The following is an 18,272-nucleotide window of genomic DNA, read 5'->3' on the forward strand; positions in this document are numbered from 1 at the left end:
GGTGCTGATACAATATGTATTGTGATTCTGATGATTCTATATGTATTGTGATTCTGATGATTCTATATGTATTGTGATTCTGATGATTCTATATGTATTGTGATTCTGATGATTCTATATGTATTGTGATTCTGATGATTCTATATGTATTGTGATTCTGATGATTCTATATGTATTGTGATTCTGATGATTCTATATGTATTGTGATTCTGATGATTCTATATGTATTGTGATTCTGATGATTCTATATGTATTGTGATTCTGATGATTCTATATGCATTGTGATTCTGATGATTCTATATGTATTGTGATTCTGATGATTCTATATGTATTGTGATTCTGATGATTCTATATGTATTGTGATTCTGATGATTCTATATGTATTGTGATTCTGATGATTCTATATGCATTGTGATTCTGATGATTCTATATGCATTGTGATTCTGATGATTCTATATGTATTGTGATTCTGATGATTCTATATGTATTGTGATTCTATATGTATTGTGATTCTGATGATTCTATATGTATTGTGATTCTGATGATTCTATATGTATTGTGATTCTGATGATTCTATATGCATTGTGATTCTGATGATTCTATATGTATTGTGATTCTGATGATTCTATATGTATTGTGATTCTGATGATTCTATATGCATTGTGATTCTGATGATTCTATATGTATTGTGATTCTGATGATTCTATATGTATTGTGATTCTGATGATTCTATATGCATTGTGATTCTGATGATTCTATGTGTATTGTGATTCTGATGATTCTATGTGTATTGTGATTCTGATGATTCTATGTGTATTGTGATTCTGATGATTCTATATGTATTGTGATTCTGATGATTCTATATGTATTGTGATTCTGATGATTCTATATGTATTGTGATTCTGATGATTCTATATGTATTGTGATTCTGATGATTCTATATGCATTGTGATTCTGATGATTCTATATGTATTGTGATTCTGATGATTCTATATGTATTGTGATTCTGATGATTCTATATGTATTGTGATTCTGATGATTCTATATGTATTGTGATTCTGATGATTCTATATGTATTGTGATTCTGATGATTCTATATGTATTGTGATTCTGATGATTCTATATGCATTGTGATTCTGATGATTCTATATGTATTGTGATTCTGATGATTCTATATGTATTGTGATTCTGATGATTCTATATGCATTGTGATTCTGATGATTCTATATGTATTGTGATTCTGATGATTCTATATGTATTGTGATTCTGATGATTCTATATGCATTGTGATTCTGATGATTCTATATGCATTGTGATTCTGATGATTCTATATGTATTGTGATTCTGATGATTCTATATGTATTGTGATTCTGATGATTCTATATGCATTGTGATTCTGATGATTCTATATGTATTGTGATTCTGATTACTCTATATGCATTGTGATTCTGATGATTCTATATGTATTGTGATTCTGATGATTCTATATGTATTGTGATTCTGATGATTCTATATGTATTGTGATTCTGATGATTCTATATGCATTGTGATTCTGATGATTCTATATGTATTGTGATTCTGATGATTCTATATGTATTGTGATTCTGATGATTCTATATGTATTGTGATTCTGATGATTCTATATGTATTGTGATTCTGATGATTCTATATGCATTGTGATTCTGATGATTCTATATGCATTGTGATTCTGATGATTCTATATGTATTGTGATTCTGATGATTCTATATGCATTGTGATTCTGATAATTCTATATGTATTGTGATTCTGATGATTCTATATGTATTGTGATTCTGATGATTCTATATGTATTGTGATTCTGATGATTCTATATGTATTGTGATTCTGATGATTCTATATGTATTGTGATTCTGATGATTCTATATGTATTGTGATTCTGATGATTCTATATGTATTTTCTGATGATTCTATATGTATTGTGATTCTGATGATTCTATATGTATTCTGATGATTCTGATGATTCTATATGCATTGTGATTCTGATGATTCTATATGCATTGTGATTCTGATGATTCTATATGTATTGTGATTCTGATGATTCTATATGTATTGTGATTCTGATGATTCTATATGTATTGTGATTCTGATGATTCTATATGTATTGTGATTCTGATGATTCTATATGCATTCTGATGATTCTGATGATTCTATATGTATTGTGATTCTGATGATTCTATATGTATTGTGATTCTGATGATTCTATATGTATTGTGATTCTGATGATTCTATATGTATTGTGATTCTGATGATTCTATATGCATTGTGATTCTGATGATTCTATATGTATTGTGATTCTGATGATTCTATATGTATTGTGATTCTGATGATTCTATATGTATTGTGATTCTGATGATTCTATATGTATTGTGATTCTGATGATTCTATATGCATTGTGATTCTGATGATTCTATATGCATTGTGATTCTGATGATTCTATATGTATTGTGATTCTGATGATTCTATATGTATTGTGATTCTGATGATGTATTGTGATTCTGATGATTCTATATGTATTGTGATTCTGATGATTCTATATGTATTGTGATTCTGATGATTCTATATGCATTGTGATTCTGATGATTCTATATGTATTGTGATTCTGATGATTCTATATGTATTGTGATTCTGATGATTCTATATGCATTGTGATTCTGATGATTCTATATGTATTGTGATTCTGATGATTCTATATGTATTGTGATTCTGATGATTCTATATGTATTGTGATTCTGATGATTCTATATGCATTGTGATTCTGATGATTCTATGTGTATTGTGATTCTGATGATTCTATGTGTATTGTGATTCTGATGATTCTATGTGTATTGTGATTCTGATGATTCTATATGTATTGTGATTCTGATGATTCTATATGTATTGTGATTCTGATGATTCTATATGTATTGTGATTCTGATGATTCTATATGTATTGTGATTCTGATGATTCTATATGCATTGTGATTCTGATGATTCTATATGTATTGTGATTCTGATTCTGATGATTCTATATGTATTGTGATTCTGATGATTCTATATGTATTGTGATTCTGATGATTCTATATGTATTGTGATTCTGATGATTCTATATGTATTGTGATTCTGATGATTCTATATGTATTGTGATTCTGATGATTCTATATGTATTGTGATTCTGATGATTCTATATGTATTGTGATTCTGATGATTCTATATGTATTGTGATTCTGATGATTCTATATGCATTGTGATTCTGATGATTCTATATGTATTGTGATTCTGATGATTCTATATGTATTGTGATTCTGATGATTCTATATGCATTGTGATTCTGATGATTCTATATGCATTGTGATTCTGATGATTCTATATGTATTGTGATTCTGATGATTCTATATGTATTGTGATTCTGATGATTCTATATGCATTGTGATTCTGATGATTCTATATGTATTGTGATTCTGATGATTCTATATGCATTGTGATTCTGATGATTCTATATGTATTGTGATTCTGATGATTCTATATGTATTGTGATTCTGATGATTCTATATGTATTGTGATTCTGATGATTCTATATGCATTGTGATTCTGATGATTCTATATGTATTGTGATTCTGATGATTCTATATGTATTGTGATTCTGATGATTCTATATGTATTGTGATTCTGATGATTCTATATGTATTGTGATTCTGATGATTCTATATGTATTGTGATTCTGATGATTCTATATGCATTGTGATTCTGATGATTCTATATGTATTGTGATTCTGATGATTCTATATGTATTGTGATTCTGATGATTCTATATGTATTGTGATTCTGATGATTCTATATGTATTGTGATTCTGATGATTCTATATGTATTGTGATTCTGATGATTCTATATGTATTGTGATTCTGATGATTCTATATGTATTGTGATTCTGATGATTCTATATGTATTGTGATTCTGATGATTCTATATGTTTTGTGATTCTATATGTATTGTGATTCTGATGATTCTATATGTATTGTGATTCTGATGATTCTATATGCATTGTGATTCTGATGATTCTATATGCATTGTGATTCTATATGATGATTCTGATGATTCTATATGTATTGTGATTCTGATGATTCTATATGTATTGTGATTCTGATGATTCTATATGTATTGTGATTCTGATGATTCTATATGTATTGTGATTCTGATGATTCTATATGCATTGTGATTCTGATGATTCTATATGTATTGTGATTCTGATGATTCTATATGTATTGTGATTCTGATGATTCTATATGTATTGTGATTCTGATGATTCTATATGTATTGTGATTCTGATGATTCTATATGTATTGTGATTCTGATGATTCTATATGTATTGTGATTCTGATGATTCTATATGTATTGTGATTCTGATGATTCTATATGTATTGTGATTCTGATGATTCTATATGCATTGTGATTCTGATGATTCTATATGTATTGTGATTCTGATGATTCTATATGTATTGTGATTCTGATGATTCTATATGTATTGTGATTCTGATGATTCTATATGTATTGTGATTCTGATGATTCTATATGTATTGTGATTCTGATGATTCTATATGCATTGTGATTCTGATGATTCTATATGTATTGTGATTCTGATGATTCTATATGTATTGTGATTCTGATGATTCTATATGCATTGTGATTCTGATGATTCTATATGCATTGTGATTCTGATGATTCTATATGTATTGTGATTCTGATGATTCTATATGTATTGTGATTCTGATGATTCTATATGTATTGTGATTCTGATGATTCTATTTGTATTGTGATTCTATATGTATTGTGATTCTGATGATTCTATATGTATTGTGATTCTGATGATTCTATATGTATTGTGATTCTGATGATTCTATATGCATTGTGATTCTGATGATTCTATATGCATTGTGATTCTGATGATTCTATATGTATTGTGATTCTGATGATTCTATATGTATTGTGATTCTGATGATTCTATATGTATTGTGATTCTGATGATTCTATTGTGTGATTGATGATTCTATATGTATTGTGATTCTGATGATTCTATATGTATTTTGATTCTGATGATTCTATATGTATTGTGATTCTGATGATTCTATATGCATTGTGATTCTGATGATTATATATGCATTGTGATTCTGATGATTCTATATGTATTGTGATTCTGATGATTCTATATGTATTGTGATTCTGATGATTCTATATGTATTGTGATTCTGATGATTCTATATGTATTGTGATTCTGATGATTCTATATGTATTGTGATTCTGATGATTCTATATGTATTGTGATTCTGATGATTCTATATGTATTGTGATTCTGATGATTCTATATGTATTGTGATTCTGATGATTCTATATGCATTGTGATTCTGATGATTCTATATGCATTGTGATTCTGATGATTCTATATGTATTGTGATTCTGATGATTCTATATGTATTGTGATTCTGATGATTCTATATGTATTGTGATTCTGATGATTCTATATGTTTTGTGATTCTATATGTATTGTGATTCTGATGATTCTATATGTATTGTGATTCTGATGATTCTATATGCATTGTGATTCTGATGATTCTATATGCATTGTGATTCTGATGATTCTATATGTATTGTGATTCTGATGATTCTATATGTATTGTGATTCTGATGATTCTATATGTATTGTGATTCTGATGATTCTATATGCATTCTGATTCTGATGATTCTATATGTATTGTGATTCTGATGATTCTATATGTATTGTGATTCTGATGATTCTATATGCATTGTGATTCTGATAATTCTATATGTATTGTGATTCTGATGATTCTATATGTATTGTGATTCTGATGATTCTATATGTATTGTGATTCTGATGATTCTATATGTATTGTGATTCTGATGATTCTATATGCATTGTGATTCTGATGATTCTATATGCATTGTGATTCTGATGATTCTATATGTATTGTGATTCTGATGATTCTATATGTATTGTGATTCTGATGATTCTATATGTATTGTGATTCTGATGATTCTATATGTATTGTGATTCTGATGATTCTATATGTATTGTGATTCTGATGATTCTATATGTATTGTGATTCTGATGATTCTATATGCATTGTGATTCTGATGATTCTATATGTATTGTGATTCTGATGATTCTATATGTATTGTGATTCTGATGATTCTATATGTATTGTGATTCTGATGATTCTATATGTATTGTGATTCTGATGATTCTATATGTATTGTGATTCTGATGATTCTATATGTATTGTGATTCTGATGATTCTATATGTATTGTGATTCTGATGATTCTATATGTATTGTGATTCTGATGATTCTATATGTATTGTGATTCTGATGATTCTATATGCATTGTGATTCTGATGATTATATATGCATTGTGATTCTGATGATTCTATATGTATTGTGATTCTGATGATTCTATATGTATTGTGATTCTGATGATTCTATATGTATTGTGATTCTGATGATTCTATATGTATTGTGATTCTGATGATTCTATATGTTTTGTGATTCTATATGTATTGTGATTCTGATGATTCTATATGTATTGTGATTCTGATGATTCTATATGCATTGTGATTCTGATGATTCTATATGCATTGTGATTCTGATGATTCTATATGTATTGTGATTCTGATGATTCTATATGTATTGTGATTCTGATGATTCTATATGTATTGTGATTCTGATGATTCTATATGCATTCGGATTCTGATGATTCTATATGTATTGTGATTCTGATGATTCTATATGTATTGTGATTGTGATGATTCTATATGCATTGTGATTCTGATAATTCTATATGTATTGTGATTCTGATGATTCTATGTGTATTGTGATTCTGATGATTCTATATGTATTGTGATTCTGATGATTCTATATGTATTGTGATTCTGATGATTCTATATGCATTGTGATTCTGATGATTCTATATGCATTGTGATTCTGATGATTCTATATGTATTGTGATTCTGATGATTCTATATGTATTGTGATTCTGATGATTCTATATGTATTGTGATTCTGATGATTCTATATGTATTGTGATTCTGATGATTCTATATGCATTGTGATTCTGATGATTCTATATGTATTGTGATTCTGATGATTCTATATGTATTGTGATTCTGATGATTCTATATGCATTGTGATTCTGATGATTCTATATGCATTGTGATTCTGATGATTCTATATGTATTGTGATTCTGATGATTCTATATGTATTGTGATTCTGATGATTCTATATGTATTGTGATTCTGATGATTCTATATGTATTGTGATTCTGATGATTCTATATGTATTGTGATTCTGATGATTCTATATGCATTGTGATTCTGATGATTCTATATGCATTGTGATTCTGATGATTCTATATGTATTGTGATTCTGATGATTCTATATGTATTGTGATTCTGATGATTCTATATGTATTGTGATTCTGATGATTCTATATGTATTGTGATTCTGATGATTGTATATGTATTGTGATTCTGATGATTCTATATGTTTTGTGATTCTGATGATTCTATATGTATTGTGATTCTGATGATTGTATATGTATTGTGATTCTGATGATTCTATATGTTTTGTGATTCTGATGATTCTATATGTATTGTGATTCTGATGATTCTATATGTATTGTGATTCTGATGATTCTATATGTTTTGTGATTCTATATGCATTGTGATTCTGATGATTCTATATGCATTGTGATTCTGATGATTCTATATGCATTGTGATTCTGATGATTCTATATGTATTGTGATTCTGATGATTCTATATGTATTGTGATTCTGATGATTCTATATGTATTGTGATTCTGATGATTCTATATGTATTGTGATTCTGATGATTCTATATGTATTGTGATTCTGATGATTCTATATGTATTGTGATTCTGATGATTCTATATGCATTGTGATTCTGATGATTCTATATGTATTGTGATTCTGATGATTCTATTTGTATTGTGATTCTGATGATTCTATATGTATTGTGATTCTGATGATTCTATATGTATTGTGATTCGATACTGCGATTTGATGTTCCAAACGTATTGCTCACCATATGTCTGCTGTAGAGAGACGAGAGAGAGTCGAGAGAGAGAGACGAGAGAGAGACGAGAGAGAGAGACGAGAGAGAGTCGAGAGAGAGAGACAAGAGAGAGACACGAGAGAGAGACTAGAGAGAGACGAGAGAGAGACGAGAGAGAGACGAGAGAGAGACGAGAGAGAGACGAGAGAGAGAGTCGAGAGAGAGACGAGAGAGAGACGAGAGAGACGAGAGAGAGACGAGAGAGAGACACGAGAGAGAGACTAGAGAGAGACGAGAGAGAGAGACACGAGAGAGAGACGAGAGAGAGACGAGAGAGAGAGACGAGAGAGAGACGAGAGAGAGAGACACGAGAGAGAGACTAGAGAGAGACGAGAGAGAGAGACGAGAGAGAGAGACGAGAGAAGATGAGTTTTGATCAGTCAGGGAAAATATGTTAGGTCACTATTTAAAAATATGAACAATACCAGAGCTTTGCCACAGGTACATCCAACACAATCTATAGATTTAATAAATTAACACTTGGAGTCAAATATCAATATAATATGGTCAAAAAACAATCCTGTGATATGTAACGATTCCCCCCCATCACTAGTTTACTGTGCCTACATACAGAGTATATAAATATACACACTGCTCAAAAAAATAAAGGGAACACTAAAATAACACATCCTAGATCTGAATGAATTAAATATTCTTATTAAATACTTTTTTTCTTTACATAGTTGAATGTGCTGACAACAAAATCACACAAAAATTATCAATGGAAATCAAATTGATCAACCCATGGAGGTCTGGATTTGGAGTCACACTCAAAATTAAAGTGGAAAACCACACTACAGGCTGATCCAACTTAGATGTAATGTCCTTAAAACTAGTCAAAATGAGGCTCAGTAGTGTGTGTGGCCTCCACGTGCCTGTATGACCTTCCTACAACGCCTGGGCATGATCCTGATGAGGTGGCGGATGGTCTCCTGAGGGATCTCCTCCCAGACCTGGACTAAAGCATCCGCCAACTCCTGGACAGTCTGTGGTGGATGGAGCGAGACATGATGTCCCAGATGTGCTCAATTGGATTCAGGTCTGGGGAACGAGCGGGCCAGTCCATAGCATCAATGCCTTCCTCTTGCAGGAACTGCTGACACACTCCAGCCACATGAGGTCTAGCATTGTCTTGCATTAGGAGGAACCCAGGGCCAACCGCACCAGCATATGGTCTCACAAGGGGTCTGAGGATCTCATCTCGGTACCTAATGGCAGTCAGGATACCTCTGGCGAGCACATGGAGGGCTGTGCCTCATACCACCCTCATGGAGTCTGTTTCTGACCGTTTGAGCAGACACATGAACATTTGTGGCCTGCTGGAGGTCATTTTGCAGGGCTCTGGCAGTGCTCCTCCTGCTCCTCCTTGCACAAAGGCGGAGGGAGCGGACCTGCTGCTGGGTTGTTGCCCTCCTACGGCCTCCTCCACGTCTCCTGATGTACTGGCCTGTCTCCTGGTAGCGCCTCCATGTTCTGGACACTACGCTGACAGACACAGCAAACCTTCTTGCCACATCTTGCATTGATGTTCCATCCTGGATGAGCTGCACTACCTGAGCCACTTGTGTGGGTTGTAGACTCCGTCTCATGCTACCACTAGAGTGAAAGCACCGCCAGCTCTGGCGGTCCCAATTGGGATTTGAAATGACAGCCAAAGGGATACTGTCCAGGGATCAACTTCCCTGCGAACACACGCCCCAATTCAGGACCTTTCTTACGGCTGGTTGAGAAGACCTGTCACGGTTGAGAGGTTGGAGGCAGGGACTTCTGGTACCCATCACACCCTACACTCAATTACTGAATCCCCACGGCAACCAATCTGACGGCTCGGAGGAGGAGGGGAGTTGGAGAGGTTAAAATGGGGGGGGGGGGGATCAGAAAGAGGGCGAAGTGTCTGGTGTGTAAAGTGTCAGTAAAGAATCCTAACCTTTCCCAGAATCCCCTCCTGATACAATGTATGGAATCCCATTTACATTCCTCTGTGGAATGGGGGGAGGAGGGGGGAGTAGAATGCAGAAGTACTGAATGAGAACAGTAGAGAGGAAGACTTGGCAGTCTTAGAAAAGAGTTGAGAGCTGCAATATGTACGTACACACACACACACATAAGTTCAATACACACACACACACACACACACACACACACACACACACACACACACACACACACACACACACACACACACACACACACACACACACACACACACACACACACACACACACACACACACACACACACACACACACACACACAGAAGGAGAAACATGTCAGTTGATATCGGAGGTTTGTGATAAAGGCTTCTCCTCCTCGGTGACTGAACGGACATTATCAGAACATTATCAGTACGACCAGTTACCCATCTTTGATGGAGGGAGAGAAAGAGAGATAGAGAAGGAGGGGAGGAGAGAGGATGTTTACAGACAGACAGAGAGAGCAGAATGTTCTGGTGCTAAGTGGGAGTGTTGAGACGCTAGCTTAGTCACACACAGAGACAGATTGATAGAGAGAGACAGACAGAGACACCGACCAATAGTCAGCCAGAGAGAAACCGAGACAAACAGAGAGAGACAGACAGAGACACCGACCAATAGTCAGCCAGAGAGAAACCGAGACAAACAGAGAGAGACAGACAGAGACACCGACCAATAGTCAGCCAGAGACAAACCGAGACAAACAGAGAGAGACAGACAGAGACACCGACCAATAGTCAGCCAGAGACAAACCGAGACAAACAGAGAGAGACAGACAGAGACACCGACCAATAGTCAGCCAGAGAGAAACCGAGACAAACAGAGAGAGACAGACAGAGACACCGACCAATAGTCAGCCAGAGAGAAAACGAGACAGACAGAGAGACGCAGACATAGAGAAACAGGGACAGAGGTAGTAGCGTGCCACAGCAGGGTTCCCGTGCCTCAACAGAACAAACCCAAACACTCCCAGCCCTGAACACACGCCAGCGTAGTGCTGGGGTCTGATGTAGTGGATATAATTCCCAGAAAGAAAGAAAAGATTTGAGGTATTTTGAGAGAGAGAGCGGCATGGCGATCCGTCTCAGACACAGCTGGAGATTCAGGAAATGAGAAGCACACACACAGACACACAGACACACAGACACACACACACACACACACACACCATATGGTTTCCAGGAAGCTTTATTCATGGCGTGCAGAACGTTCCTGAATTTGTTTTTGAGGGAAAAACAAGCTTCCATTCTGATCCCGCTGACAATGTGCAGCGCCATGGGTTAAGTTCAATACAGACACACATGTACCGACACACACGTACAGACACACACACACATGTACAGACACACACACACATGTACAGACACACACACACACACATGTACAGACACACACACACACACATGTACAGACACACACACACACACATGTACAGACACACACACACACACACATGTACAGACACACACACACACACACACATGTACAGACACACACACACACACACGTACAGACACACACACATGTACAGACACACACACATGTACAGACACACACACACACATGTACAGACACACACACACACGTACAGACACACACACACACACGTACAGACACACACACACATGTACAGATACACACATGTACAGACACACCCTGATCCTGAGGACACCCATAGAGACAGGTTGATATGTCTGTACAGACACACCCTGATCCTGAGGACACCCATAGAGACAGGTTGATATGTTTGTACAGACACACCCTGATCCTGAGGACACCCATAGAGACAGGTTGATATGTCTGTACAGACACACCCTGATCCTGAGGACACCCATAGAGACAGGTTGATATGTCTGTACAGACACACCCTGATCCTGAGGACACCCATAGAGACAGGTTGATATGTTTGTACAGACACACCCTGATCCTGAGGACACCCATAGAGACAGGTTGATATGTTTGTACAGACACACCCTGATCCTGAGGACACCCATAGAGACAGGTTGATATGTTTGTACAGACACACCCTGATCCTGAGGACACCCATAGAGACAGGTTGATATGTTTGTACAGACACACCCTGATCCTGAGGACACCCATAGAGACAGGTTGATATGTTTGTACATACGGTACACTCGGGAAGTATTCAGATCTCTCCACAGTTTCCATATTTTGTTAGGTTCCAGACTTATTTTAAAACTGATTAAATTGTTTAATTCCCCTCAATCAATCTACACACAATACCTTAATGACAAAACAAGAATAGGTTTTTAGAAAATGTAGAAACTGAAATATGACATTTACATTTAAGTATTCAGACCCTTTACTCTGTATTTTGTTGAAGCACCTTTGTCAGTGATTACAGCCGCGAGTCTTCTCTGCAGAGCCTCTCAAGCTCTGTCAGGTTGGACGGGGAGCGTCGCTGCACAGCTATTTTCAGGTCTCTCCAGAGATGTTCGATTGGGTTCAAGTCCGGGCTCTGGCTGGGCTTCTCAAGGACATTCAAAGACTTGTCCCGAAGCCACTCCTGCGCTGTGTGCTTACGGTCGTTGTCCTGTTGGAAGGTGAACCTTCGCCCCAGTCTGAGGACCTGAGTGCTCTGAAGCAGGTTCTCATCAAGTATCTCTCTGTATTTTGCTCCGTTCATCTTTCCCTCGATCCAGACTAGTCTCCCGGTCTCTGCCGCTGAAAAACATCCCCACAGCATGATGCTGCCACCACCATGCTTCACCATAGGGATGGTGCCACCACCATGCTTCACCGTAGGGACGGTGCCACCACCATGCTTCACCGTAGGGACGGTGCCACCACCATGCTTCACCATAGGGACGGTGCCACCACCATGCTTCACCATAGGGACGGTGCCACCACCATGCTTCACCATAGGGACGGTGCCACCACCATGCTTCACCGTAGGGACGGTGCCACCACCATGCTTCACCATAGGGACGGTGCCACCACCATGCTTCACCGTAGGGCGGTGCCACCACCATGCTTCACCACGGGGACGGTGCCACCACCATGCTTCACAGTAGGGATGGTGCCACCACCATGCTTCACCGTAGGGATGGTGCCAGGTTTCCTCCAGATGTGACGCTTGGCATTCAGGTCATCAGACCAGAGAATCTTGTTTCTCATGGTCTGAGTCCTTTAGGTGCCTTTTGGCAAACTCCAGGCGGGATGTCATGTGCCTTTTACTGAGGAGTGGCTTCTGTGTGGCCACTCTACCATAAAGGCCTGATTTTTGGAGTGCTGCAGAGATGGTTGTCCTTCTGAAAGGTTCTCCCATTTCCACACAGAAACTCTACAGCTCTGTTGGAGTGACCATCGGGTTCTTGGTCACCTCCCTGACCAAGGCCCTTCTCCATCGATTGCTCAGTTTGGCTGGGCGACCAGCTCTAGGAAGAGTCTTGGTGGTTCCAAACTTCTTCCATTTAAGAATGATGGAGGCCACTGTGCTCTTGGGGACTTTCAATGCTGCAGAAATGTTTTGTTACTTTTCCCCAGATCTGTGCCTCAACACAATCCTGTCTCGGAGCTCTACAGACTATTCCTTCAACCTCACAGCTTGGTTTTTGGATCTGACATGCACTGTCAACTGTAGGACCTTATATAGACCGGTGTGTGCCTTTCCAAATCATGTCCAATCAATTGAATTTACCTCAGGTGGACTCCAATCAAGTTGTAGAAACATCTCAAGGATGATCAATGGAAACAGTATGGGTGTGTATGGGTGTGTCCCCGTCCCACTTACCTCTGTGGTAACTTGTCTCCTAAAGAGGACTCTATATGGATTATCTCTATGGTAACTTGTCCCCTAAAGAGGACTCTTTATGGATTATCTCTATGGTAACTTGTCTCCTAAAGAGGACTCTATATGGATTATCTCTATGGTAGCTTGTCTCCTAAAGAAGACTCTATATGGATTATCTCTATGGTAACTTGTCTCCTAAAGAAGACTCTATATGGATTATCTCTATGGTAACTTGTCTCCTAAAGAGGACTCTATATGGATTATCTCTATGGTAGCTTGTCTCCTGAAGACTCTATATGGATTATCTCTATGGTAACTTGTCCCCTAAAGAGGACTCTATATGGATTATCTCTATGGTAACTTGTCTCCTAAAGAGGACTCTATATGGATTATCTCTATGGTAACTTGTCTCCTAAAGAAGACTCTATATGGATTATCTCTATGGTAACTTGTCTCCTAAAGAAGACTCTATATGGATTATCTCTATGGTAACTTGTCTCCTAAAGAAGACTCTATATGGATTATCTCTATGGTAACTTGTCTCCTAAAGAAGACTCTATATGGATTATCTCTATGGTAACTTGTCTCCTAAAGAGGACTCTATATGGATTATCTCTATGGTAGCTTGTCTCCTAAAGAAGACTCTATATGGATTATCTCTATGGTAACTTGTCTCCTAAAGAAGACTCTATATGGATTATCTCTATGGTAACTTGTCTCCTAAAGAAGACTCTGTATGGATTATCTCTATGGTAACTTGTCTCCTAAAGAAGACTCTATATGGATTATCTCTATGGTAACTTGTCTCCTAAAGAAGACTCTATATGGATTATCTCTATGGTAACTTGTCTCCTAAAGAAGACTCTGTATGGATTATCTCTATGGTAACTTGTCTCCTAAAGAAGACTCTATACGGATTATCTCTATGGTAACTTGTCTCCTAAAGAAGACTCTGTATGGATTATCTCTATGGTAACTTGTCTCCTAAAGAAGACTCTATATGGATTATCTCTATGGTAACTTGTATCTGTACATGATGAGCTCTGAATTACTCAAAGGGGGTTTATGTTCCTCTCAGAAATGCTGTCTTATTTACATCGGCCTCACCCCCTCATCACACCAGCCTTTAGATGCTGTGACACCCTGTGGAGATTGTTGGGCCTGGGGATGTTTAGGTTACTGTAAACTTGGTATTGTTTGATTGGTCAATGGTGGTTGGTTTTGGGTTGAGAAGGTTCCACCTTCAGATGTTCTACAGGTAATGAAATGCATTGGTTCTCTCTCTTATCCTGTATCCAGTCCATGGAGGAAGGTTGTATGATCAGGTCTCATTTCCTACAATTCTAGGCCTCTGGCCTAGTGAGTGTCTCGTTGTTCATGCTTTGTCCTATAAGTTAACTTTAGGATCTATGTGGTTGGAATAATGCCTTTGTAATGCTTGTTAATGTTTGTAACTTAAGCTTCATGCCTGGAATGTTAATCCATTCATTGTTCAATGTTAATTAACCATCTGCCTTTGATATAGACAATTCTCAGACCCATTCTTGTTAGTCAATGTCAACTCATTGTCTAATGCTTGTATATTTGAATTATCTTTATAAAGTCATATAAACATTTCAATAGGCTAATTGCTTAGTCTTCATTACAAGTGTTATGGGAGGTGTATATACACATATTACTGCCCAATGCAAGGTCACACTTGACTCATCCCAGAGACAAATCACTCACACAAAGACACAAGGATGAACACGTGGAGTTTCCCTGCACATAACTCTGTCGCAATGACCTACAGACAATTTGGGCAGCTCACAATCTTTACATCTAGCATACCTAAAGATTTTATCACCACCACCCTCCCCATCTGTGCGATTGGCTAGTGAGACTGTGGAGTTGACTGGGAATGCTTGGTTAGACTGTGGGATTGGCTGTGACCTGAGCCCTAGGACCATGCCCCAGGACTACCTGACATGATGACTCCTTGCTGTCCCCAGTCCACCTGACCGTGCTGCTGCTCCAGTTTCAACTGTTCTGCCTTATTATTATTCAACCATGCTGGTCATTTATGAACATCTTGGCCATGTTCTGTTATAATCTCCACCCGGCACAGCCAGAAGAGGACTGGCCACCCCACATAGCCTGGATCCTCTCTAGGTTTCTTCCTAGGTTTTGGCCTTTCTAGGGAGTTTTTCCTATCCACCGTGCTTCTACACCTGCATTGCTTGCTGTTTGGGGTTTTAGGCTGGGTTTCTGTACAGCACTTTGAGATATCAGCCGATGTACGAAGGGCTATATAAATACATTTGATTTGATTTGATTTGATTGGCTAGTGAGACTGTGGACCCACCTCTTCTTCCTGGTGAGGATGAGGACGTCGTTGAAGAGGAAGAAGTAGACCTGATGTCGTGACGTCCTCTTGGAGAAGATGCCGTTCTCCTCCACGAAGGCTGTGAGCTCCCCTCTCTTCACCATCCACCTAGACGACGACACCAATGGGAAGGGCTGGGGGGGAGAGAGAGAGAGAGAAGAGACAGGGGGGGAGAGGGCAGAGGGGAGATGAGAGAGGGGAGAGAGAAGGGAGAGGAGAGAGAGAAGAGACAGGGGGAGGAGGGCAGAGGGGAGATGAGAGAGGGGAGAGAGAGGGGAGAAAGGAGAGAGGAGGGAGAGGAGAGAGAGAAGAGACAGGGGGGGAGAGAGGACAGAGGGGAGATGAGAGGGGAGAGATGAGAGAGGACAAAGGAGAGATGAGAGAGGACAGAGAGAGGGGAGAGGAGAGAGAGAAGGGAGAAAGGAGAGAGGAGGGAGAGAGGAGACAGGGGGGGAGAGAGGACAGAGGGGAGATGAGAGAGAAAGAGGAGGGAGGAGAGAGGACAAAGGAAAGAAAGAGGGGAGAGAGAGAGAGGAGGGGGGAGAGAGGACAGAGGAGAGAGAGGGGGGAGAGAGAGGACAGATAAGAGAGAGGGGGAGAGAGGTCAGAGGAGAGAGAGGGGTGAGTAAATAGAGAGAGAGGAGAGAGAGAGGAGAGAGAAGGGAGAGAGAGAGAGAGAGGGGAGAGAGTGGGGAGAGAGAAGGGAGAGAGGAGAGAGAGGGGAGAGAGAGGAGAGAGGGGAGAAAGAGGAGAGAGAGGGGAGAAAGAGGAGAAAGACGATCAATATCAAGGTTTACAAATGTAATGTACTCCAGACATTCCTGTGTAGTGTGTGTGAACAGCTGGCTAGGAGGGCAGAATGTATGTTCACAGCCCTGCAGACATCTGTTAGGACCACATGTACCAACAGCACTTTCCCACACTGCTACCACACCTGTGCCTGCCGGAGCGTGTGTGTATGTGTGCATTTATGTACATCTGCTTGAATATATACAGTTGAAGTCGGAAGTTTACATACACTTAGGTTGGAGTCATTAAAACTCGTTTTTCAACCACTCCTCAAATTTCTTGTTAACAAACTATAGTTTTGGCAAGTCGGTTAGGACATCTACTTTGTGCATGACACCAGCAATTCTTCCAACAATTGTTTACAGACAGATTACTTCACTTATAATTTACTGTATCACAATTCCACTGGGTCAGAAGTTAACATACACTAAGTTGACTGCGCCTTTAAACAGCTTGGAAAATTCCAGAAAATGATGTCATGGCTTTAGAAGCTTCTGATAGGCTAATTGACATCATTTGAGTCAATTGGAGGTGTACCTGTGGATGTATTTCAAGGCCTAACTTCAAACTCAGTGCCTCTTTGCTTGACATCATGGGAAAATCAAAAGAAATCAGCCAAGACCTCAGAAAAACAATTGTAGACCTCCACAAATCTGGTTTATCCTTGGGAGCAATTTCCAAATGCCTGAAGGTACCATGTTCATCTGTACAAACAATAGTACGCAAGTATAAACACCATGGGACCACGCAGCCGTCATACCGCTCAGGAAGGAGACAAGTTCTGTCTCCTAGAGATGAATGTACTTTGGTGCGAAAAGTGCAAATCAATCCCAGAACAACAGCAAAGGACCTTGTGAAGATGAACACAAGTATCTATATCCACAATAAAACGAGTCCTATATCGACATAACCTGAAAGGCCGCTCAGCAAGGAAGAAGCCACTGCTCCAAAACGGCCATAAGATAAGCCAGACCACGGTTTGCAACTGCACATGGAGACAAAGATTGTACTTTTTGGAGAATTGTCCTCTGGTCTGAAGAAACAAAAGTAGAACTGTTTGGCCATAATGACCATCGTTATGTTTGGAGGAAAAAGGGGGAGGCTTGCAAGCCGAAGAGCACCATCCCAACCGTGAAGCACGGGGGTGGCAGCGTTATGTTGTGGGGGTGTTTTGCTGCAGGAGGTGCACATCACAAAATAGATGGCATCATGAGGATGGAAAATTAGGGGG

General features: G+C 38.3%; 1 protein-coding gene across 1 annotated transcript in view; it reads right to left on the reverse strand.

The window, feature by feature from the left end:
- Positions 1 to 18,272, reverse strand: part of LOC139382930 (rho guanine nucleotide exchange factor 26-like) — an 85,156-nt gene that overhangs the window by 28,470 nt on the left and 38,414 nt on the right. Inside the window, exon 11 of the mRNA XM_071127204.1 lies at positions 16,232 to 16,386. Within this exon, the coding sequence (XP_070983305.1) occupies positions 16,232 to 16,386 (155 nt within the window). The remainder of the gene's footprint in view (positions 1 to 16,231; positions 16,387 to 18,272) is intronic.

This window comes from Oncorhynchus clarkii, chromosome 24 (assembly GCF_045791955.1).
Source record: "Oncorhynchus clarkii lewisi isolate Uvic-CL-2024 chromosome 24, UVic_Ocla_1.0, whole genome shotgun sequence".
Lineage (NCBI taxonomy): Eukaryota > Metazoa > Chordata > Actinopteri > Salmoniformes > Salmonidae > Oncorhynchus > Oncorhynchus clarkii.